The sequence below is a fragment of the Alligator mississippiensis genome, chromosome 5, assembly GCF_030867095.1.
Source record: "Alligator mississippiensis isolate rAllMis1 chromosome 5, rAllMis1, whole genome shotgun sequence".
NCBI classification, from domain to species: domain Eukaryota; kingdom Metazoa; phylum Chordata; order Crocodylia; family Alligatoridae; genus Alligator; species Alligator mississippiensis.
In genome coordinates, this window is record NC_081828.1 from 122,416,956 (window position 1) to 122,441,422 (window position 24,467).

The 24,467-nt window shown below is 46.8% G+C and overlaps 1 protein-coding gene across 3 annotated transcripts in view; it reads right to left on the reverse strand.

The window, feature by feature from the left end:
• The window catches only part of HECW1 (HECT, C2 and WW domain containing E3 ubiquitin protein ligase 1), a 439,971-nt gene that overhangs the window by 111,930 nt on the left and 303,574 nt on the right, over nucleotides 1–24,467 (reverse strand). For all 3 annotated transcript variants that reach the window (XM_019483377.2, XM_019483376.2, XM_019483378.2), the window contains 2 exons: nucleotides 1,759–1,901; nucleotides 54–154 (listed from right to left, as the gene is read on the reverse strand). In XM_019483377.2, coding sequence (XP_019338922.1) covers nucleotides 54–154; nucleotides 1,759–1,901 — 244 coding nt within the window. The remainder of the gene's footprint in view (nucleotides 1–53; nucleotides 155–1,758; nucleotides 1,902–24,467) is intronic.

The window sequence follows — 24,467 nt, forward strand, 5'->3', positions numbered from 1 at the left end:
ATGACAAAAACAGAATCTTTAAATAAATGAGGGGTTACAGAAACAGCCCATACCTGGATGGATGGAAGAAGTGATCTCAAATCGGAACTGCAGCTGGCCACTGACATGATCTGTAGGAAGCCTGCGGCCCAGAGTATAGCTTACAACCCTGTCCCTGTAAGAAAACAAGTACTGTCATGGAAACTGTCACCAAATCCAGTGCTCATTGTACACAGAGAAAATGGGTACATCCTACAGAAACACTAGCATTTCCAAAGTGCTTTGTACTGTGTTAGTCCTACCAGCAGCATAAGCATGTCTGTCTGTGTAAGGAAACAAAGGCTTGGGGGTGCCAGGTCATAAACATTTCCACTGCCAGTGTCTTCAGTTACTGTGGCAGTGGAAATGTTTAATAAGTGACTAACCCATGTTTGTGAGTTATGAATATGCTGACAAGTTTTCCTTGCCTGGTGACCTGGCTGTGTCTAGCTTCTCTTGAGATCCTTCTTTTCCTTGCCTTGAATCTCCTTGCCTTCAAGGTCCTTCTTAGTTCAACTCCCTTTACCTCTTCTGTTTCTGCCTTCTTCTCCTCCCTCCGTTGCTCTTCCAGCTATCTGATTGTCTATGTCTACCCCTTTATGTTTTTCTCCCACTCTTACCTCCAAGCAGCTGATACACCAGGAGCACATTCCTGACAAAGTTCACCACGCTTCCATTTTGTCCTTGTTCAAGTCCCTCCCTGATCCACACTTCATCCTCCCCTCACGAGAGAAAACATTATCTCCCTGCTGCCCAAAATGAAGCTGAATCAATGCCTGTAAATCACTGTGTGTGAAGGGTGCTAAACATTATTATTCGTATACTTTTAGACAAAGCACATTTCAATTTCTGTTCAGTATTTTGTGTGTGCCAGGATGGTTTTATATACATTTGAAACTTGAATGTCCAGGCACTCATGGAAACCTGAGGATTCTGTTTTCTCTGTACTTGTATGCGTGTCTTTAACTTTTGCTTCAAGGAGCCATTTACAGAGATAAAATAAAGCGAGGTCTGGTTGCAGGATGGTGGTACAAAACAGTTGCACTCAGTGAGGTCTTTCCCTGTAGCTGACCAGCTTTTACAACAAAGAAGTGAAGTGAGGTGATGCAATCAGAAAGCTTCTTGTCTTGAGGTTCAGTCAGACCCCAAGATGTCAGATATGGGGCTCTGCCTTCCCAAGTGGCCACTACACCAGCTCTTCTCCAGAGCACCTGTGCAAAGGAGAAGTGAAGCAGGGAAGCTGAGCTGAAGTTACTCTCGTTCACTGAGGTAAGTGCTCTTGTAACCCGCCACTCTTATCTTCTCAAGCTATTTCCACCATCCAGGCATTAGAACAGGGATGGAAGACCAGATCTTGCATTATTTTGACCCATAGATGACTCCTTAAAACATGAAAGCATCCTGTGGAAAATACAGACACAAATATTTGAAGTCCAAATACCAGGCCCTACATATACACACTCTTAACAGAGACCAGACTGTGCATTATGCTAACTCTTGATTATCATCCTTCACAATTAACCAGTGTGATTCCCAAGGAAATTACAAAGAATGAGTTGATTGGCAGAGGATGATGATCTGGTAGTCCTGTAAATTCTACCTTAAACCAACACCAGAATTAGACAAATCCACGGTTTGTACCAGTTTATCATTATTTGATCATATATTATTTTAGCCATGGGCTTTGCTCTCCTTTTTGTGAGTCTTAAATAACAAAGGTCACACAAAGAACAGATTTACCCTATAGCGTGTCTCTCGAGCAGGCGTTGCACTGGCATGGACAGTTTCCCCAAGAAGCGTTTAATGATTGGCCGGCTCTTTGCAAATTTGTCCTTAACTTCTATTTCCAGAACATCCGTGGGAAGGGAAACAAAACTGAACTGCTATAACAGAGAAAGAACATGGAATGCAACATTAGCACATGGCTTTTGGGTATCAATTTTTAGCTTACTGCACACCACCTAACAGAAGGGTCTTCCAGTGGCTTCACAGAACCAGGAGAAAAATAATACTAAGTTAAAATAAGTATGTGAATCCCAGGGTGTAATCATCACACATGATACAGAGCATGGTCTCGGAGGAACTTTGTGGAAACACCTCCCAGGAAGTGCTCAACACATTGCAGGATCAGGCCTCTATATTTGAAGTTATTTGATACTAATGGGAATGGCACTCATTATTTATAGTACAGTGGTCCTTAAAGCCCCTAATCAGGACTTCATTCTGGCATGCATGCTTACATGTACACAGTGATGTGATGGTCTCGCCCTGAAGATTATAATCCACTGAAAAATATTGGGATGGATTCTGCACTGTTAACACAAGCTCAGTCCTGCTGAGGCATTTTGTTTCCAAAGTGGGGAGAAGGGAGCGGAGAAGATGCAATTAATTCCAAATATTCTGGCAAACCACAGGAATTTCTATCAATCCAACCGATGGGAGTTTTGCTATAGGAAAATGGATCCTGGCTATAATATAATAACCTCTGAACAGCAACTTTAGAAAGTGTCAAAAATAATGGTAGTGGTTTACCCCCAAAAACCCACTGTTGCTCCTTTGCTACCCAGATTCAAGGTGCTGGATTCACTGCCTAGTTCTCATTTTATTCAAACAGGTACAGCACAGGCAGCACTATCATAATACCTCAGCCCTGAATTTTCAAGGCCAAACCTATGAAAAGAGAAGGTAGATTTGTTTCACGCCCTTCAGATTTTTCCCTCTTTGCCAAGACTGCCAATAATGATGACAGTGTCAGCTATGATAGGCATTTTGTGCTATGGACCCCAGTCTATTAGGAACTGGGGCAACACCATCAGCTCATTTTGGGTTGGCCACCTAAGAGCTATGAGTTATTCCTTCCTTCCCGTTATGGCAGCTTCACCTGGATTTGCACAACAGATCTAGAACAGTCTAGAAATGAGGCCCAGTTCTATAGTTTTTAGGCTGCATGTAATATAATATAATAAAAGTAGTAAAAGTAATATAATAAAGTAGTAAAAGTAATATAATAAAATCTTATATAATAAAAGTCTGTCTGTCTGTCTGTAACGCTCCAGACCAACTACGCATGCAACAACAGCCAGCAGAGAGGGGGAGGTGGCGGAGAGGGAGGGAGGTGAGGGGGAGGGGAAGCAAGGAGGTGGGGCATGTTGTGTGCCACTGGGTATCAGTGGCCGTCGCCATGTGCAAACTCCCCCCAACCTTTGTTCCTGGGAGCTGGCAGCGTCAGAGGGTGGAGCAGCAGGGGGTGGGGGTGGTGCACGAGGCTGCACTGGGAGAGGCAGGGGGTGGGCCCATGGGGCCAGATGTGGGGGTGGGGATGGCCCCACAGGACCAGACATGAGAGGTTGGGGGGGCTCACAGGGGGTGGGAGGTCGCATGAGGCCGGAAGCAGAGGGGAGCAGGAGGGAGTGGGAGGGGCACACAGGGCTGCACACAGGGGGTGGGGGGTGGGATGCGGGGGGGCATGCACGGGGCTGGAGGCAGAGCTGCAGCACCGTGGGGCTTTGGGTGGCAGTGCTCCATCACTGCCCCACCCCCATCATTCATGATGGGCAATTTGCTAGTATGTCAATAACACTTCAAAAATCACTTGGACAGTATTTAAATACATGCCTGTGGGGAGGATGCTAGTAAATACAATGGAACATGTATATACAGCTTTCAGGCCTAGGATTAGCAGGACAGCTACACTGGAGATCTCAATGACATCTTGGGAGGCATCTTTAAAAACGAGTCAAGGTTCTACCACTGCCCAAACAACCCTGGCAGAGCACAGGACAGCACCTCGAGCTGGGCCTTGTCCTTTTCTGAACTGACTGGGTTTGTTTTTGGGGCAGGATTTGGATCCCTTACTAGAGGCAGAGTGGATGCTGGCTTGGCTTACTTTATCTATTTTCCAAGTGGCTTTAATGATGTAGTTGAGTTTTACACTAAAGGAAGAGGTCATACTGGGGGTACAAATAGCTTTGCGTGAGTATGGGATGACTGTTTGACTTGGCCTACCAGACTAATGTCCAAAGAGCAGAAAACTTGTGTGTTAAAATTGTGCATTGCCCTGAGATGACTGAAATAATTATTCAGCACTAGTCTGCGTATTTTTTTAATGTAGTAGGGCTTCAGGTTATTGATCCTTGAGGCTGAACCAATGCTTTGCTGAATCAGAACCTGATTGTCGGAGATGGTGAACATCCACATCCAGTAACTTCAAATGAACTGCGTGGAGGCTGCGGCTCTAATCATTGTGTCTTGAAGTAGCTCAGAAGTTCGCAACTAGGTTGGCTGATCCATAGAAGCTCAGTGTGTGTGTGAAAAGAAATACAGATGAATAAACTTAAAGAAGTGCTAAACCATATTTTTGTCCACATGTTCTGTACTACATAATGCAAAAGCCAAGTCTGCAAAGTAGAGAAATTAGCAGGTAGATTGAAAACTATCATCCTCTTCATCATTGTTATAGCCTGCTAAAACCTTACAGCAACTAGCTGCTTTATGACACTTGTATGAAATGCACAGCAGAAATAACCACTATATGTATGGTGATGGTGGGGCCAGGGGAGGACCGAGCCTGGGCCCGATGTGGGGGGGTGGTGGGGTGGGAAGTGAGTCTGAGCTGGGGGAGCCGGCCCGCCATGGCAGTGGGGGTGGGGTGGGGGAATGGAACAGTGGGCCCAGCCTGGCCCAGCCCAACATGGCAGCTGTGGGGGGAAGGGAGGAGCGAGCCTCCTCCCATGTCGGGTCCAGATCCACTCCTCCCCCACCCCTGATTCTGTGTCGCCCCCTGAGCCTGCTCCTCCCCCATGCCCCCCGGCAGCCTGGCTGCTTTGGCTATGTCCAAGGGGTCCATGATAGATGACTGTGATCAAGGAAAAGCATGTGGACACCTGTACTTACAATCCAAAGGGGGCTGCACCTCCAGTCAGAATATTTTAGGGGTCCATGAAGAACAAAAGGGTGCAAAACACTGCCCTACTGCCTATCCCTATGGCTCTAGCCATTCCCTACTGTCTATTGCTGTCACCTATCCCTACTGCTACTTGCTATACTGCCGTTTCCACTGCACCTATCGCCATCACCAATTGCTGCTGCCTACTGCTATTGGCTTATCTCCCCTACCCCATCATTCTTGACAGGCAATTGGCTAGTTCTTAAATAAAGTGAAAACTACATTAATGATCTATTCTAAACTAACCCCTGTCATTAACCCTTTGCCACGTGGTACAGATCTGAGGTAAGTAATATTTAACATGCAAATATATTTTTTTTTTAACTCTGGAGTGAAACAAATTCAGATAGTTCTATTTTGACTCAAAGAACAAGATATGACAATGTTTGAGAAGATATCATCAGTAGTGCAGGGAAACAGGTAAATTGTATACTAGGTTAGGGGCACTGAAATCTGCCTAAAGAGTTGGTACTGAATTTATGACCCAGATACCTTGTTCTGGGAGGACCCAAACCCTCAGACTGACCATTTCTCCATTCAATAGTAGGCAAATTTTACTGATACACAGTTATAGCAGATAAAAATAATGCATGCAAGGCAAACACAATAACTGCCTCCCCCCCGCCCCAAATTCTATGTCTACCAGTCCTAGGGCTGTCACAGAGGACAGGTATATCTCGTCAATATGCAAGCTTCACCCTGTGGTTCTTTTGTGAATGTCAGATGTCAGCAGCCTGGAGGTAGAGGGCCGAGGGGACCCTTTGCTACTCTGAAATCCTTCCTTTTGTATCCTTTACCTCCTCTGATAACTCTTCATTCCCGGGTATTGTTGGTTGGTTTTCCTGTGGTCATCATACTGCCCACGTTCTGTTCTGTCAGCATATTCCTTTGTTTCCCAAACCCATCACATGCACACATCTACAGGCATGATCCCGAAACTCATTCAACCCTCGGACCAGCACCCCATGGTCTTAATCCATGTGGGAACAAATGATGCGGTGGGGAGCAGTCCAGACTGCATCATGAAGGACTACGATGTCCTGGGAGCCAAGCTCAAGGAGACAGGGGCGCAGGTGGTATTCTCCTCTATTCTCCTGGTAAGCAGACACGGATGGCTCCATGAAGCCTGCATCGGAGTGGTCAACTGGCGGCTTTGGAGTTGGTGCTTCCAGGCAGGCCTTGGGCTCCTTGACAATGACCCACATTTTCGTGCAGGGGGTATGCTCGGGTGGGATGGGCTTCACCTCTCCCCTAAAGGCAAGCGTGTCTTTTTTTCCAGGTTGGCTGATCTTGTACGGCGTGCTTTAAACTAGTTTCACCGGGGGATGGGGCCACAAGGGGAAATGATGACACTTCCCAGCCAAGACAGGCAATGGGCACAAGAAGTACCCAGGTAAGTGGCAGGGGTCCAGATAGTTCTGGGATCAGGGGGGTGGTGCATACACCCACAGGAGGCCTTAAATGTCTCTACACTAATGCTCGTAGCATGGGGAACAAGCAGGAGGAATTTGCCCTCCTGCTAGCTAACATGAAACTGGACATAGTGGGGGCTCACTGAAATGTGGTGGGATTCAACCCATGACTGGGTGGTAAACATCAAGAGCTATAGGCTGTACAGGTGGGATAGAACAAGGAGGAAAGGTGGAGGTGTGGCACTCTATGTCAAAGAGCAATACACATCCTTAACAAACAGCACTGGGTCAGAGGAGGGGCAGATTGAAGTGCTCTGGGTTAGAATACAAGGGGGTCGGGGGAAAGGGACTTAACGGTGGGTGTCTACTACAGACCACCCAACCAGGGGGAAGAGGTGGACCAGGAATTCTCAGGTCAGCTTGCAGAAGCAGTTAAGTCAAGGGACATGGTCATCATGGGTGACCTAAACTACCCAGACATCTGTGGGGAGGAGCAGTCAGCCAGGTCTGACTGCCCACGTAGGTTCCTAGCCAAGATACAGGACCTCCACCTAACCCAGGAGGTGCACGGTCCCACCAGGGGCAATGCCTTGCTGGACCTGGTCCTGGCCACAGGCGACGACCTAGTGAGGGGACTGTGGGTTCTTGACCACCTGGGCGATAGTGATCATCGCCTACTGAAATTCACCATCCAGCGCAGGGTGTCAAAGGCATGCAGCAAAGCAGCAGCCCTTGACTTCAGGAAGGCCAATTTCAATGAGTTATGGAGATTAGTTGGGGAGGCACTGAGGTCTCGGAGGGGACAGGAGTTGGGAGTCCAAGATGAGTGGTTGTTCCTTAAGGAGACAATCCTCTGAGCCCAAAGGATGACAGTCCGAACACGAATCAAAAGGGGCAAGAGTGCTCAAAAGCCCCCATGGCTCACCAAAGGCATTCAGGAACATCTGAAAGCTAAAAAGGAGGTGTACATCCAATGGAAGGGAGGAGCCATCACCAAAGAGGATTATTCCTCCATTGCTCGAGACTGTAGAGGGCTGTTAGGAAGCCTAAGATGTAGCAAAACCCCCGTTTTTCTTTTTTTAATTTATTTTAAAATGCATTCCCTCCCCTTCCCCAAACATTTCTGACTTTTTCTCTCCCTCTCTATTCCCTATGGATAAGTATAAGTAAGCTAAGATGTGGGATAAGCTTTAACATTTTATTTTAGATAATAAGTTTTATTTTTCTCTACCCTCTTTGCAAATAAGTTCCCTGCTATTTTGATATCGATACCCACTGTTTTATAAGTGATAATTATTACGTTTGTACTGCTTTTATATTGTGTGATTACTGTTTTAGGCCTATATATGTAAGTTAGCGTAAGTCATATCAAGTTTCCATTTTGTATGTCAAGCCTCCACCTTGTGTCCTCTGCCCGGGCATCCTGTGTTGCAACTGTATGATTCATGTACCCCTCCCATGTAAATTGGTTCCTGGATGAGAGTGATTGGGAATGACTGAAATACAATGGTAACAGGCCTCTACTGAATGGCCTGTAACGACCAGGCCATCACCTCTCATTGATTCATCCAGGAACCATGGACCTCACCCAGGAACAGAGACAAGAACCCAGCATTTGAAAGACAAAAAACCCTGCAGAACCAGTAACTCTACCATTGTACCCCACCATTACAGACACCCGAAACTGCATATCCCTGCATGGAACACACATGCTCAGTACATCAGGGGCTGACCCTTGTCTGGGCATGCCTCCTGTCACTAGGGTCACACACGGTCTGCCCCTATAAAAAGGGGCAGTGAAGACAGACCCAGTGGGAACGCCATTTCCATCCGGACCAGACCAGCTTCATGTCACCTATCCACCCCAGAAGCCCCGCCGGCGACCCGCTCTGGACAACACCGAGCTGAAGGAGACCCCGACTGGCCATCGAGGACTAACTTCCAGCCTGGGATAGGTAGATATCACCTGCACATTTCCTCCTCCAATTTGGACTCTCTCTCTCCTCCCAGACTTCAGCCCCTGCACCAAACCTCTTTAATCCCTGCTGCCATTGTGTGTGTGTGTGTGTGTGTGTGTGTGTGTGTGTGTGAAGGAACCAATAAGATATCGTGTCACCATCTCCCCTGTTCAATAAAACCACTGTCATTTGTAACCCCGAGTTGGGTTGTATGTTACTGAGCCCCAGTCCCTTCCCCATCTTAAATTCTGGTCTCTCTCTCTCAGCTTCCCCCCCGCCGCCTTTTCCTGCCACCTCTCAGCTCCTCTCTGTCTCTTCTCTGTTCCCCTGCTGCAGCCTCTTGGCCCTGTTGCTTTCTGCTGTCTCTCACTCCCATTCCTGCCATCCACTGAGTTCTTCCCATGTCTTTCTGCAGTGCTTCCCACCATTTCTGCCGCTTCTAGCCTCATGGCCCCATTTCTGCTGTCCACTGCCTCCTTCCCGTGTCTTTCTACAGCTCTTCCTGCTACTTTTAGCCTCTAAGCCCCGTTCATTTTTGCCTCCTGCCGTCTCTCCCCATCTCTCTCTCTCTCCTCCTTCTGTTCCCAACCTTTCCCCCACACCCTCTCTAGCCACTCCTTCTCCCCCACAGTCCTCTGGCCTGCCACCAACTTCCCTGTAGGTTTCCCGGCACTGGCAGCCCCTCCCCTGGTTCCCGGAGCCAGCCTCCAGTTTCCTCTGCACCCTGTCTAGCTCCCCTGCACCCTCTGTCCCAGTTTCCCTCTCCCTGCTTACCTTTTGGCTCCCCTGTAGCTCCGGCTTCGATCCCAGCCTCTGTGACAGCTACTCTCTGGCATCACTCCCCTGTTCTGCAGGCTTTGGGCATTGCCCTTTAATCAATTAAAGTCAATTAACCTAAAGTAACCCCCAAGCCTCAGATCTTCAGCCCAGTTCTCATTGTCTATTGGTTCTAATCCCAGTCCCAGTAACTTTCACTCCCTACACTTCCACTTTTTTACCTTAACTTTTCCCCAGGTATCCCAAGTACACCAAGCACATACACACATACACATCACAACACCCAAGTTAGGAAGTCACCTGTGTATACGAATTAGTGATCCATGTATGTGTATTGGGTGTGCAGGTATTGATAATTGATTCTGGTCTAATCTATTTTGGTCCGAATAGTGTGTGTAGGTGCTTGAATTGGTGATAGGCGTGCATTTGTCTAGGCTGGTAATTTTGGATGTGTATGGGCCTGGATTGGTAGTGTGCGTGTGCATGCCTGGTGGGGGTGCATGCACCTAGAGTGTGTATATGTGCCTAGTGTGTGTGTGTATGCATGCACCTAATTGATTTTTGAGTGTGTGCATGTACAATTGTACACCACGCCCTCCTGTCTAACAGAGCAATATTGAGATCCTGAGACTTGGCCTGACCCCACAGGGCAACAAAGGTGGAGACAGAACAGGGACTAGTGACCTGGATCAAAGATAACAAGAAGTCCTTTTTTAAATACATAGGGAGCAAAAAGAAGGCATCAGGTAACGTGGCGCCCCTGCAGGACACGCTTGGCAATCTGGTGGTTGCACCAGACGATAAAGCTGACCTCTTTTAACAAATTCTTTGCCTCCATATTTCTGAGCAGAGACTGGGACATCCCCCACATTGGGTTCCTGGACGAACTCAAGAGAGGCACAGCCGGGCCCAAGGTCAGAGAGGACCTAGTCAGGGAACTTCTGGTGGGACTGGATGTGTTCAAATCATCAGGTCCAGATGATCTCCACCCAAGGGTGCTGAGGGAATTGGCAGAGGCCATTGCAGGACCCCTAACACAGCTCTATGAGCACTCATGGTGCTCTGGTGAGGTGCTCGAGGATTGGAAAAGGGCCAATGTGGTCTCCATTTTCAAAAAAGGGAGGAAGGAGGACCCAGGAAACTATATGCCCGTTAGTTTTACCTCAGTCCTGGGAACCTCTTTGAGGAAATTATCCAAGAACACATCTGTGAGTGACCAGCAGGGGAGATTATGCTTAGGGGCAACCAACATGGGTTCATTAGAGGCAGGTCCTGTCAGACCAACCTGGTTGCCTTCTACAACCAGGTCACAAAATCCTTGGACACAGGTGTCGCAGTTGACGTAGTCTTTCTGGACTTTAGGAAGGCCTTCAACACTGTCTCTCACCCCTTTCTCATTAAAAAATTAGGTGACTGTGGTGTTGATGCCTACACAGTCAGATGCGTCACCAATTGGCTGGAGGGCCGCACCCAGAGAGTGGTGGTGGATGGGTCATTTTCGACCTGAAGGGATGTGGGCAGTGGGGTTCCCCAGGGCTTGGGCCTCAGGCCCGCACTGTTCATCATCTTCATCAGCAACTTGGACAAGGGGGTGAAAAGCACCTTGTTCAAGTTCACGGATGACACTAAGATGTGGGGAGAATTGGGCACGTTGGAAGGGAGGGGCAGGCTACAACTAGATCTGGACAGGTTACAAGCGTGGGTTAGGGTTAGGGATGAGAATAGGATGGGTTTCAATACTGACAAGTGCAAGGTACTGAACCTGGGGAGGAAGAACCAGCAGCATACCTACAGGCTGGGGAACTCCCTTCTTATCAACACAGAGACAGAAAAGGATATTGGAGTCATTATTGATTCCAAGATGAACATGGGCCGCCAATGTGGGGACAAGGTCAGGAAGGCTAACCACACCTTGTCATGCATCCACAGATGCATCACAAGCAGGTACAAGGAGGTGATCCTCCTCCTCTATGCGACATTGGTCAGGCCACAGTTGGAGTACTGCATCTAGTTCTGGGCGCTGCACTTCAGGAGGAATGTGGACAGCATTGAGAGCGTCCAAAGGAGGGCCACTCACATGATCGGGGGCAGCAGGGCAGGCCTTATGAGGAGAGGCTACGGGACCTGAACCTGTTCAGCGTCTACAAGAGATGGCTGAGAGGGGATCTGGTGGCCATCTATAAACTTACCAAGGGGGACCAGTGGGGAATGGGAGAGACCCTGTTCCCCCCGAGCACTACCAGGAGTAACTAGGAACAATGGCCGTAAGTTGACTGAGAGTAGATTCAGGCTAGATATCAGGAGGCACTACTTCACAGCCAGGGTGGCTGGGATCTGGAACCAACTTCCAAGGGAAGTGATGCTCACTCCTACCCTGGGGGTCTTCAAAAGGAGGCTAGGTAATCATCTGGCCGGGGTCATTTGACCTCAGCATTCTTTCCTGCCCATGGCAGGGGGTCAGACTTGATGATCTGCTCAGGGCCCTTCCGACCCTACCAACTATGAAACTATCTTAACTTGCTCATTTGCTGGTGTTTTAATTTAGTCTGTCCACCAAAACCGAAAATCCCAGGGACTCTGTAGTTGATCACTCTGACCTGGCCACCACAGCATATCTCTGTTATGGAACAGTGTGGTACATATCTTCAATTTCCCAGTCTGTGTGTCTGGCTGCTCCAGGGATAGTGGGTCTTGAAGGCTTTCTGAAACCAATTAACCCTTGCTATTCCCTTAGACCATTGTTCTAATGCACCACCTACTTTACCTACAAACCAATTCCTAAAAGCAAACTTCTACATATCATTTTCTAGCCATCATAGGGAACCACATCTACTTTTTAAGAAAGGGCACTTTTTAGAGGCACTATTAAATACAATCGTGCCTTATCTGAACAAGATCAAAACATAGTTTTGTTTTGCAGTGAGATAACCAGCTTGGTAATCTGGTTTTCCAGTCCTGATGAATTTGTACATACAGAGGGTTCCATGTGACTACTGTTTTGGTCTCCATGCTTTTCCCCCTACAACTGTCAACCCTTGTGTTAACCTATTGAACCTTGGAAGCCCTTACACTACCTGAAGTCTGGCCTCTAATGTTCATGTGTAGTGAAAAGCACTCTTGAGTTTTGTGGTTTCTTCCTACCCCACAATATAAAATGCCAGTAACTTCTATTGTGTTTAATATGCACAATGTCTCTTTTTGTTTATTTAATATTTACAAACCATCACAGCCAGTCTACTTTTGTGTGCAGGAAAGATGACAGTTTTGCCTGCATATATGTGAATAAAAAGAGCCTAATGATGAATTCTACAGTACCCTTGGGTGCACACTGAGTGATGTTGCTATACATAATTCATACCAAGTGTGCTGAAAAGAGGAGGTTCTGTGATCATAATGTGAAATAAAAATGGGATCTTTACGCAGGAAAAGGCATATCAATGCTGTTCCTTGCATATGCCTACAGCCTGCTCTTGATAACTTCACCCATACCCTGTTGTAAGAAAAAGTCATTTGCCATTTTCAGTGTTTCTGTCACCATTTTTACAGATAAACTGTAAACTATTTAGTAGTTCTCTTAGTTTCAGTTCATGGAGTCATGTGATTGACTGAGAATCTCAGTTTTCTTTTTTTAGAAAGAAAATATAAATCTAATGGTTTCAGAAAATAATGTGAAAATATGAAAACTAAAAGCTCAAAATCCTGAAAAATAAGTAAAAGACCTCAAATGCATAATTAGAAATAAAAATCCTGGTTTTAATGCCAGTTACATGATATCTTGGGGTTGGCTATATTGAATTTTGCTTTGGACCTTATGTCTCTCAGCCAGTTATCTTTAGATAAGTAGTACATTTTCAGTAGAGTAAAGACCAGCTTCTGTATTTTCAGGCATGCCTACCTGCAAATTAACTACGTACACAGGACCAGAAGGGACCTCCCAGGGCAGCGGTTCTGAACCTTTTTCAGTCGATATACCCCTTGGTCTCAGAGTGAGACTTCACGTACCCCCTTTCAACGGAAATTAATTTTTTGACCTGTGTTAGACAATGTATGAAATATATCTCACGTACCCCCTGATGAGGTTTCATGTACCCCCTGGGGGTACATGTACCCCTGGTTCAGAACCGCTGTCCTAGGGCATTAAGTTTATTGTTCTCACAACAGAAGCAACCACAACATTAATTCCTTTTATAAACTTGTCGAGCTTCATCTTAATACCAGCTAGATTTTCCTATATCACTATTCCTTCTGAAAAGCTGTTCTAGAATATCATTCCTCTGATGGTTGAACTTTTCTCCTGTTTCTAACTTTAATCATGGCTACTTGATAATCGATTTGCTCTTGTGACAACATTATCCATAGATCTTTCCCTTCCCAGATACATTTACAGAAAAGCAGGCCCCTTCTCAGTTTTCTTTAAGTTGAACAAGACAAGTTCTTTCCATTTCCCTCATATAAGACAGGCCCTCTATTTTCCCAACTGTCCTTTCTCTACACCTGTGCCAGTTTGTGTTCCTTTTTCTTGAACATGGGTAATTAAAACTGCATACAGTATTCCAGAGGAGGTCTCCATAGTGCTTTGTACAATGGCATTAATATTTCTTAACTGTAGTAGGAATATTTTACCTAAGAGAACCTAAGAATCTCGTCGACTTTTTTAAGACACCGATATTCTTTTATCAGAACCAATCTATGATCAGTTAATATATCAAGATGTCTTTGTCCGTAGTGTTTCCAATAGTTGAGTTCCCATCTTGTAGCGGAACTTCTTGATATAAGTCCCTAAAGTCACCTTCTACTTTGTACAGTTAGACATCATTCATTTCTGTTAGTCTAGTCGTTTCCAACAATTCCTGTATGATTTTCCAATCCTCTTCTGTACCGACAATGTTTCCAGCTTTGTGCCATCATACTATTTTACTAGCAAATTTCTACTTTTTATACGACGCTATTACAATTCTTTAAAATAATGGTTCTAAAGCCAATTCTTGAGAATCTCCAGTAGTAACTCATTTCCTGTCCACTAGTTCCCCTTTCAACACATCCATCATTCCGCTGAACTCATAGGCCACGTCCACATGAGCGTGGACATTTGGTTCCCTGGGGACAACTAACAGCAGCACACCTTGTGCCACCACTAGTTGTCCCAGGGAAGGTTTGTGCCATGTGCCCTCTGGTGCACAGCAGATTACCCAGGCTGGGGTAGGGGAGGCTGGGACCAGCAATGTGCTGGCCCCAGCAGCCTTACCTGGGGTTTGGGGGCCCTACAGGGGCTGCAGCACTGGCGGCACTCCTGCTGCTTGAAACCTGGCCAGCAGCCGGAGCTTGGTTCTGTGTGGCCAGTGTGCAGTTTTGAGAGGCACATGCTGCCCCAGTGTTCACTGCTACATGGTTTTTTTTGTGCAGGTTTTTTTGACCCCTGGATATTCATGCTGCTGCTGCTCCATGCCTGGCTGCACACTCCCCGCAGAGCAGGGTGGTGGGTGGCCACTGTCACCCACTGCCTCATGCTGTCACTGCTCCACATCTGGCTGTGCGCCGCTACCTGCCCCCTCCCCCCCATGTCCAGCCGTTTGTCTGTGTGTCTGTGTGGAGCACTCTGATTGGCTGTTTCAGTAAGCATTGTGATTGGCTGCCGAGACAACCAATAAGAGTGCTCCAAGAGCATTATGGACAGAGACAGACACACAGACGGATGGACTAAGGCCTTTATATATATAGAATATCTGTTGTTATACAATCCACATAAAAATAGTCAGAGGTACAGCATCCCACCCCAAATTCTGTGATGACATTAGATCTCCAAGAATTTGGGGTGGGTGGATCTACCAGGGCTGCAGGAAAACAATGCCAGCATCATGGTTCTGGAGCCAGATGGTGCCTGCTGCTCTTGTCGAAAAGCCTCTGAAAGAGAGGTTCTATAACATGGTGGAGACACACAGGGAGGGTGGAGGAGATGGAAGGACAGGTAGATGTTACACTGTGCTTAAACTATCCCTTTGGGGTTGGTAGAGGAGGTGGTAGGGGGTGATTCCCTCCAAACCTACTTCACCCCCTCGCTTTCCTTTCACAAATACAATTCCCCAGAAGATAAGGGGATTGTATTCTCATAATTACAAATGAGGGGGAGACATTTATAACGGACTTGAAAATGTAATTTAAAAGACAAAGGGACAGTGTTTGAAAACATTGCTGGCGTCAGTCCTTTCAGCTTCTGTAATGGGAAAAATGGATCAGCATAGGGTGGTGATGGAAGCTAATTTTAAGAAGAATCCATGAGACAAAATAGTGTATTTTTTCACAAAGCCTAGAAAGCATGATCTGTATCTTTAATATTAAAATATTGCTGACAATGGATTCTTAAGCTCAGTTTCCCGGTACTGGCCCTGTGGGCTGGATCAGAGCTGTGGGCTATATCTTTGATATACCTCATTTGTACATCTTCTACCTGCAGGTGTTCCCAGTGAGCCTTTGTGAATCAATACTCATTCCTTGAATTAGGTCAGCAAAAAAAAAATTCAGTTCTTATTTGGGAGGTGAATGGACAAATTCTGGGTTACAACCTGATTATTAGGAAGGGGGCACCATCTAGGGGGCAAGGGCTATGGAGGAAGGATTTCTTGCCCTTGAGCTAGGGAATCATACTACTGTTCTGTTTTCACTACTGCAGGCTCAGGATTAAGTCATGGGCACAGACAGGAGTGACAATTTTTGCCTGATCTGGCCACGGAAACCTGTCTATAACTATGACCAAACACAAGTGCATGGCTGCAGACCACTTAAAAAATGGCCAATCCAGTGAAAATCTGACTCTTCATTGCATGAGGGGTCAGATAAAGATGTTTCAAAACAAAGTGTCTTCTGTAACTCCTGTTTGCGCTGCCTGCCCGCCAGCCTCAAGTTGTTTTCAGAATGGGAGGGCAGAAGGGAGCAGCAAGAGTTCAGTCTGGGGTTTTTCAGCCTCCGCTGGAGGGTGGGGTGGGTGTATTGGAGACTCCTTGAGGTGGGGGGGGGGCTCCAATTCACCTACCCCACCCTCCAGCTCTGGCTGGGGAACCCCTAAATCGAGCTCCCTCTGCTCCCTTTCCCCACTCCCATTCTGAAATGGGGACGTTTCCTGTAATGCCTTCTCAGTTATAGTGGGGAGCTGCATTTCTGTCTGCACCCCCAGAGTCAATGTCTAGAAACAGACTACTCAAATCATGTTCAACTCCCAGAGGAGGATTTAATCTAAGGACTCTTACAAACAGGTAAAAAGAAAAGAAAAATTAAAAAAACAGGACTTTGGCCAATGTGTCTATTGTAAACTGAATCTGAGTAGTCTATTTATAGGAACTTGCTAATAAAAGTAAGAACAGAGTCTTGTTTCCTTGATGTTATTGTGATTCACGGAAACTGACCTATGTAGTGAGTGCTGGGAATGTACTCAAGCAGCTGAATTAGAAAATGTAAATGTGCAAATCAATGAGAGGTCATAGGAATCCTTCACTGTTCTCCTGGTGACCATTCATGAGAATGTCTCAAGTAAAACTCTCACCATTTCATCAAGCAAACTTTGCTTTTTGCAGAAATGTCATGTTTTTATAGCATAACATTATATTTGACACCTGAGAAAATGTCCTTTCCCTTTTCCACAAGCCTTTAAAATTCTATGTTCAGAACTTTTCACGTAGCTCTGGGCTTTGGGGCTTTTGACAGAATGGGACATATGGGAGGAAATGGTTTACATTATTGCATATACGATAAAATTATAAAATGTTACTGCCTGAATATAATTAAGATGGCTGCAATGGGTTTTCTAAGTTCAGAACTCTTGGTAGAGCTATCTTTCATTAGACCAAGTAGAAAGTTGCAAACATTTTCTTTATTTGCAAGCTTTCAGACATACGTGTCCTTCCTCAGGCATAGGAGAGTGCAAAGATTGTAAAACTTGTCCCAGGTGGAAATGCAAATTCATATTTCTCAGAAGAGATAAAAAGTGGTGTAAGATTTCCTGGTTGGAAAAGTTCATTTTATGCAAATTAGGCTCAGATAAAAGTTGGAGCAGTCTATTTACCTCCAGGAATTTAACAACTGAGTCTCTGTGATCCTTACATCATAGCTGATAGCTTTTTAGAGCCTAGGAGATCTGTTGGGATGCCTAAAAGAGTTTATAGTCTCAGTCAGTCAGTCAAGAGGTTCAAGGATTCTGCTGGAAATCTCAGTCTGTAAAATTTCTATTGGGAATAACTGCAACATTTTTCAACTGAGCTTATAAAAGTTGGTTTTATTTTTGGACCTTTTATTGAATCTTTTATTCTTCAGGGAGATCTGAAGAAGAGTAAAATGGTACCCATATGCATTTCAGAGAGAGGGGCGGGAGCAACCATTTCAATGCATAATGTAAACATGGTAAAAACTAAGGATGTCAAATGATTAAAAAATTTGATCAAAATTAGTTGTGCAATTAAAAATATTAGTTGCAATTAATCACGATTGTAATTGCACAGCTAAAAACTCAAAATTAGGTGCAGAAAAACTCAAAGTTATGCAAAATTATGCAGGTACTTTGTATGGTTGGGGTCTATGTGGGGGGGTGTGTGGGGGCGGGGATTTGTGAAGAGGTGGGGGGTTGTGGGTGTATGTATGGGATTTGAAGCCTGGGGAGGGGGTTCCCATATACCATGGCAGAATCTGGGATACTGTGGGTCAGGAGTGAGGGGCAGAAGCAGGCCTGGGGGGGCTGTGGCTTGGGAGTGAGGGGTAGACACACACACACAGATAATGCCCAGTAGCTAAGTGTGTGTGGGGAAAGGGGCGTAGGGGAGGGAAGAGGCTGTGTGTCTGTCTGTGTCTATGCGTGCCCCTCTCCCCTGCTGCAGTCACCCAGAGCCTGTGCCCGGGCTATCCTGCAGTCCTCTGTGCTGCCACTGCTGCCCTGCAGGTCGGTCCAGGGGCAGTGGTGACAGCAGCGGAGTGAAACCCAGGCTTGGGCTCCAAAAACATGTGCACAATTAATGCATTAAAAAAATGAATGTGCACAACGATTAACATGTTAATTGTGCGCGTTAACCGTGATTGATTGACAGCCCTAGTAAAAACCATACTAAGGGGAAGGGATCACAGAAATGGGCTTCCAACAACGCTATCAAGGAAACTGTTGAAATAAACCATTAACCCTGATTAGTTAAGTATAAATTACACTTTTAAAATTGTTAATACACATGATGAAAGGTAGGTAAATTAAAATTTGGTGACAGGAGAGATTGGTCTCTTGATTTGAAGTTGAATAAGCAATATAATTAAACAGAAAATTTATGTTGGATATTTATCATGCCAAAGGGAAGATACAAGCGGGAGTAAATCTTAAAAAGCTGTAAATTAGTTTTGATGTGCGAGGACAGATTTAGTCTTTTAGTTGAATATTTCATCAGTAGGCTTTTTCATTATACATACTGTAGCTGGTCAATTACATATTTAATGTGCCCCAACACTCAGCATCTCTATTCTTCATATGTTCACCATTAAAAAAAGAAGTCCAGGGCTTGAAACTATTACCCTATACTATACTGTCTGAATTAGTTCACAGAGAATTCTGTTCTCTTTAGCAATGTGGCCTAAATCTTTCTTTCCCTCCTTAGATGCATAAGGCAGGAAAAGGTGGAAGAATAATTAGCACAAACAGCACAGCATACCTATATATTTTGGCTTTTGATTTTGGTTTGGTATTTTTTCAGAGCTCCCCCTACCCCTTTGCTCACCAGGATGCAGGTTCAGCTGTGGCTGTCCCTCCCACTGCTTTGTGGTGCTGAGCAGCCCTGATATGCCAGTGCCCTGCCCCTGCCTGTGCCATTGCCCCCCACTTCCGACCCATAGCCCCCACCCCAGGCCTGTCAGTGCCCCTCACTCCCAACCCGCAGCCCCCCCATACATATGGATGATGTCATTATCAGGCAGGCAGGGGACACCTTGCCATGGCAGCGCAACTGGCGGGAGGCTCCTGGCAGCAGTGGGAGCACTGAGCCTTCCTGCCCTGCTCTGCCCTCCCACACCGGGTCCTGCCCACTGGGCCGTGGAGGCTTTGTGGGGAGGGAAGCAGGGTGGGGAGCCCCAAGCCCTGCAGTATGCCCCCCATTCCCCCCTTTCTGGTAATGCATGCAGCAGTGGGGAGCCACCCCCACAACAAGCTGCTGGCTGAGCCCTGCAGCCATGCATTCTCACCTCAGCCCCGGGCCCTGCCCCAGCTTGGCAGTGCCCCCAGCCCCAGCCACCAACCCTGCTCCACTCCCTCCCTCACTGTGGCCACCTCAATCTGCCCCGCACTGCATTGCCTATGCCCCCTTCCCCCCCTCATAGATTTATCTGCAGGCAGCTGGGGGAGCTGCTCTCCACCACTGTATTGCTGGCCACATACATGTGTGCACGTGCACACACACACATGGTCCCCCCCTGCCCCCTTCATCCCTCTCCCCCCAGCCCCAAGCAGCCTCTTCCAGGCTGGAACTCTGCCAGCCTGCAAGGGCAAACCTGCAGTTTCCCCTCTGTTTTCTCCTTTAAAAGACAAAATCCACGTTTTTCTGCAGCAAACAGAAAACCCGGGTCCCTTCTCATCAGTGGAATCTTAACCAACAATGGCACAATATCTTCCCCTGTATATGTGCTGCTGTGCTAGATATTGTCCAAGTCCCACTGAAATCAATAAAAACCTTTCCGCTGATTTGACTGAAAGCTGGATTAGATCTGCACTGAACTGACTCTGGCTTTACCCCTTTGACTTGCCCTATGCGTGTGATAAGCATGCTATCTAAACAAAAAAATTAAAAGGTTCCTTTTCAGTTCATGTCATGTGTTCTACAAAATCCTGAGGTGCTGGTTGATAAACTCTTTATACATTTTAACAGTCACATTATTTTGTCCTTCTTATGTGGCGTCCACATATGTATTTGTACGCAGAATAAAAATAGTTTGAGGATTCCTATGAAGAGCGAAGTGTCCTTGAAGGATATCAACTAATCCCTAGTCAGTTAACCAGATAACTTGCCTCCAAGTTCAATCTTTTATTAAAGTCTTCCTGGGATTCTTCCAAATTTGTTCATCAGTTTTCCTGAGTGATTTGGTTTCTCAAAATTAAATCTTCCTTATCTCTGATATTAACATGGAGCAACATTAAGTGGAGCTTCTAACTTGACTTGTGCCATCCTTTACCCAAATCAGGTTTGACAGATCATTAGCACTCTAGTTCTTTTCACCATTATTAGAGATAGCAACAAATGCTGCTGGGAGCATGTCTCCACTACAAACTTACTATGGAGACAGCAAGCAGTACCCGCAGAGGATAGGGTCAGAAATTACACATAAACAAGTCTTCTGAGCGATCAGAAACTGGTTCAAATCTGTAACTCAACAGAAGTTCAGCGCACATAAACTGCTTTCAAAATGGCTGGAACCAGTTTAAGACAAGCCTGGATGGATGCAGTATCCAACTTTACTGATTTAGGTTAAATCCGTTTATTGAGCGTCTGTTCCAGATCCCCTCCAAATTCAAGTTAACTCACCGTCCTCCAGCATCCCAGGATGCTTTGCACCTCCACTGCAAACCCCACCTTGCAGGGTGGGCAGGCTAGCCTTGGCCCAAGCTGTCTGCTCCAGCCAAGCAGGAAGGTGTGCTGTGGCGCCTTCTGGTTTTTGGCCTGGGCCTCTACAGGAATGTGACTGCATTTCCGGAATCAAAATGGATGACAAGGTCCAACAGTCCAAACTCCTAGACAATTTTAGACTGGACATAAGGAAAATCTTCTTTACTGTCCGAGCCCCTAAGGCCTGGAATAGACTCTCTCCAGAGGTGGTGCAAGCACCTACTGTGGACTCTTTTAAGAAAAGTTTGGATGCTTATCTTGCTGGGATCCTTTGACCCTAGCTGACTTCCTGCCCCTGGGGCAGGAGGCTGGACGCAATGATCTTCCAAGGCCTAATGTCTATGAAATGTATGAAAAGTGCATGTCTGTTTACTTGCTTATTGGTTCGATCTATGCAGCTTAGACTAACCTGAAAAGATTGAATCAATTCAGCCTCAGGCTTTTGGACTATCTATACTTAACCACACACACTGTAGTTCTCCATGTGTGATACCTCCCTGGAAGCAGCATGGACATATTTGTGAAGTATGGTGGGTTGTCTAACAAGCTGTGATGAGAGTCATTGCTAAGAAGCCTTTCTGCAATGCCAAACAAATGTAACTATGTTACTTTGAGCTTCAGAGATAATGTACACTGAGCGAAGCAGTGTGTCTGACAACACCACTGCATGGCACAGTAAGGCTGAACTACTGATGTGCCCTGGGAAAGTTTTATCAAGATACCTTTACTGCAACTGTGCAGTTACAATATAGCATACATAAGCACTATGAAACTAAGGAGCATTATATACTTTTTCGGGAATAGAAGTTGCACTTGAAATATGTTTCTAGCAGAATGACCTACTAAAGCAAACATGTTTATTTACTTCCTGCTCTAATTAATTCCTGAAGGCTATAAGAGCTGTCTGGGGTCTTTATACTCCAATTAACATCAGATATTCAGACATATTTACAAATGACACTGCTTGCAAACTGCTGAATAAATTTGCGGCCTTTTGCATTTGGTTTGGTTGTTTGTGAACAAATGTTCTAAAATGAGGCTTCTGTACAAAAGCCTCTGTGCACTGTGGGGAAAACCCTGGTGCCACTGAGGCTTTTGGCATTAACTGACTTATCCTATTGACTCAAAAAGGACCATGATTTTATACCCTCTGTCCAGGGTGGCCTTATACTCTGTGGTAAAGTTCTTCTGGACTCCCCCTTCACCAGCAAGTAGCAAGCTTGGCTCCAGCTAGGAGAACCCACCATAAGCTCCAGCAGCTGGCAGCTCCATTAGCGGATCAGCAGGGATCCAGGCTTACTGCTCGATGCAAAGAAATGCAGATTTTCTCCTTTAAAGGAGAAAAACATACACTTTCCTCTTTAAAGAAGAAAGCCACAGGAAATGGCAGGTTTCCTCTTGCAGGCTGTCATCTTTGAAGGCAGGGGGTGCCACGTGTGGTTGTGTGCGCAAACACACATGGCTGGCATACAACCAGGCAGTGGGGCATGGGCTGCTCTGGCAGCTGGATGAGGGGATTGGGGCCTGTCCAGGGGGCTGTGTGGGGCATATGTATGTGTGGAAGGAGGGGAAAGTGTCCGGGCACTGGGGCTGTGCTGGGGCAGGGGTGCTGAAGCAGCACTCAGTGCCACTGGTGAGCCCAGCTCCATGCTGTTGGAAGCAGGGGCCTGCCCACAGGTGCCTGCCCCTCCAGTGGGGGAAGGGGGTGGAGGGGGTCTTTCAGGGGTGGCAGGAAGCTGCATGGCTGGGCCAGCGGCACTGGGGGCTGATGTCTGTGCTCTCAGGGGTAGGGTGGCTGGGAGATGCTGCCGGGGTGGGGGCAGGCTGCCTGGTGTGGTGCGGGAGCCCCAGGCATCGCCTCTTCCTTCCTACAGCCCACGCTGCAGTCAGACTCACTCAGCCACCACCCTCATTAGCTGCAGCTGCCGCAGGCACCACACTCCAGGTCAGGAGGGATGGGGTCTGGAGCCCCATACCTTCCTCATGCTGCCCACAGCATGGTTGGGTTGGAGCTGCGCTCCACTTCATGCTGCTGCTGTGGAGCATGGTGCTAGTCCTCTCTTGCCATGTCCCAGGCCCAGCCCCAGCCATCAGCGTGGGGCAGTGTGTGGTGCCCCAGCCTTTGCTTGTAGTTCTGTATGAGGTGCACTGCATGCACCTCATACTGAAGGCTGTTCCCGTAGACCACCATCCTGTGAGTCTGTGAAGGGCAAGGTGGGGCAGGGGCAGCTGGGGGACCCCCTCTGGCAGGGCTGGAGGCTATGGATCAGGAGTAAGAGACACTGGCATGGCTGGAGGGGGCTGTGGTTTGGGACTGGCATGGCTGGAGGGGGCTGTGGTTTGGGAGTGAGGGGCACTGTGCAGGGGGAGGACTGCGGGTTGGGAGTGAGCAGCACCAGCATGGCCAGGTGGTTGTGGGTTGGGAGTGAGGGGAACTGGTGTGGATGGGTGGCTGTGGGTTGGGAGTGAGGGGCACCAGGGGGGCGGAGGACTTGGGTTGGGAGTGGGGGGCACTGGCATGGATGGGGGGTGGTTGGAAGTCACCTGGGAGCTCCAATCAGCTGTGGTGGGGGCAGGGGACTGTGCATCGGGAGTGAGCGGCACCAGCAGGGCTGGGGGCGGGGGAGCTGTGGCTTGGGAATGAGGGGCAATAGCAGGGGCAGGGACAGGGCACTGGCATATCAGGGTTGCTCAGTGTCACAAAGCAGCAGGGTGACATCCTTTACAATCTTTTCTCCAATGCTTGATGAAGGGTGCTTGTGCCCAAAAGCTTGCAATTAAAGAATTTTTTTTTGCAAAAATCCTGTTGGTCTAATAAAAGTTATCATCTCTACTATGAGTCCTGAATGCCTTTTCCTTTAGACCAATACAGCTAAAACCTGGATACCTTATAATGACTGAGGCACTGGTAAGCTTTAAAACTGTAAATATATCAATAAAACGTTGTGTTAAACTCCCCTGCCTGGGAGCTCCAATCATCTGACCATGGTTCCCAGCCCTGGGAGCGCATGGTGCACTTCACTGCCTGGGAACTCCGATCAGCTGACCAGGTTCCCAGCTGGGGGAGCACATGGTGTATTCCCCCGGCTGGAAGCTCCGATCACCTGGCAGCTCCGATCAGCTGTGGGGCCTCCCAACCTCTGGAGCACAGGGAAGCCTTTCCAGAGGCTGGGCTCTGGCCACACATTCAATTAAAGGCATGAGAAGAACCAGCCACAAAGTTATTCCATGCATACTTATTTTGTCTAATACAGTTGTGGCTTATTCCTCATTTTATCACACCATGAATTGACCGAATATGTGGCCAGGTCATTACTTAAGATGTGATTAACCAGTTAATCGTGCCTTGTGTTAACATATGTGGGGGCCTAAGAAGAATGAGGTTCTGAAACTTTTATTGCCTTCAATGGGTCTTCAAAAAGGCTCTTATTGGACTGAGATATTATGGTGGAGTTGTAGGATGCCAGGTAATATCTACTGCAAGATTTTCATATGTTTTTATGTTACTATGACCCTTACATCAAATAAACTTAAAGTGAGACTTATGTACCTAAACAATTTAGAAGCTTTTGAAAGCATCACAGGTCATTATTAAGAGAGTGCACAATTTTTGTATGCCTTGGGGGAAAAAAGAGGAAAGAAGCTGCTGATGTTAAAGATGCTTACTGGGGGATGATGGTAGCTGAGTACCCACTAGATTTATTGTGTTAAATGATTCTTACAAAAATAACTTCCATTTATCAAA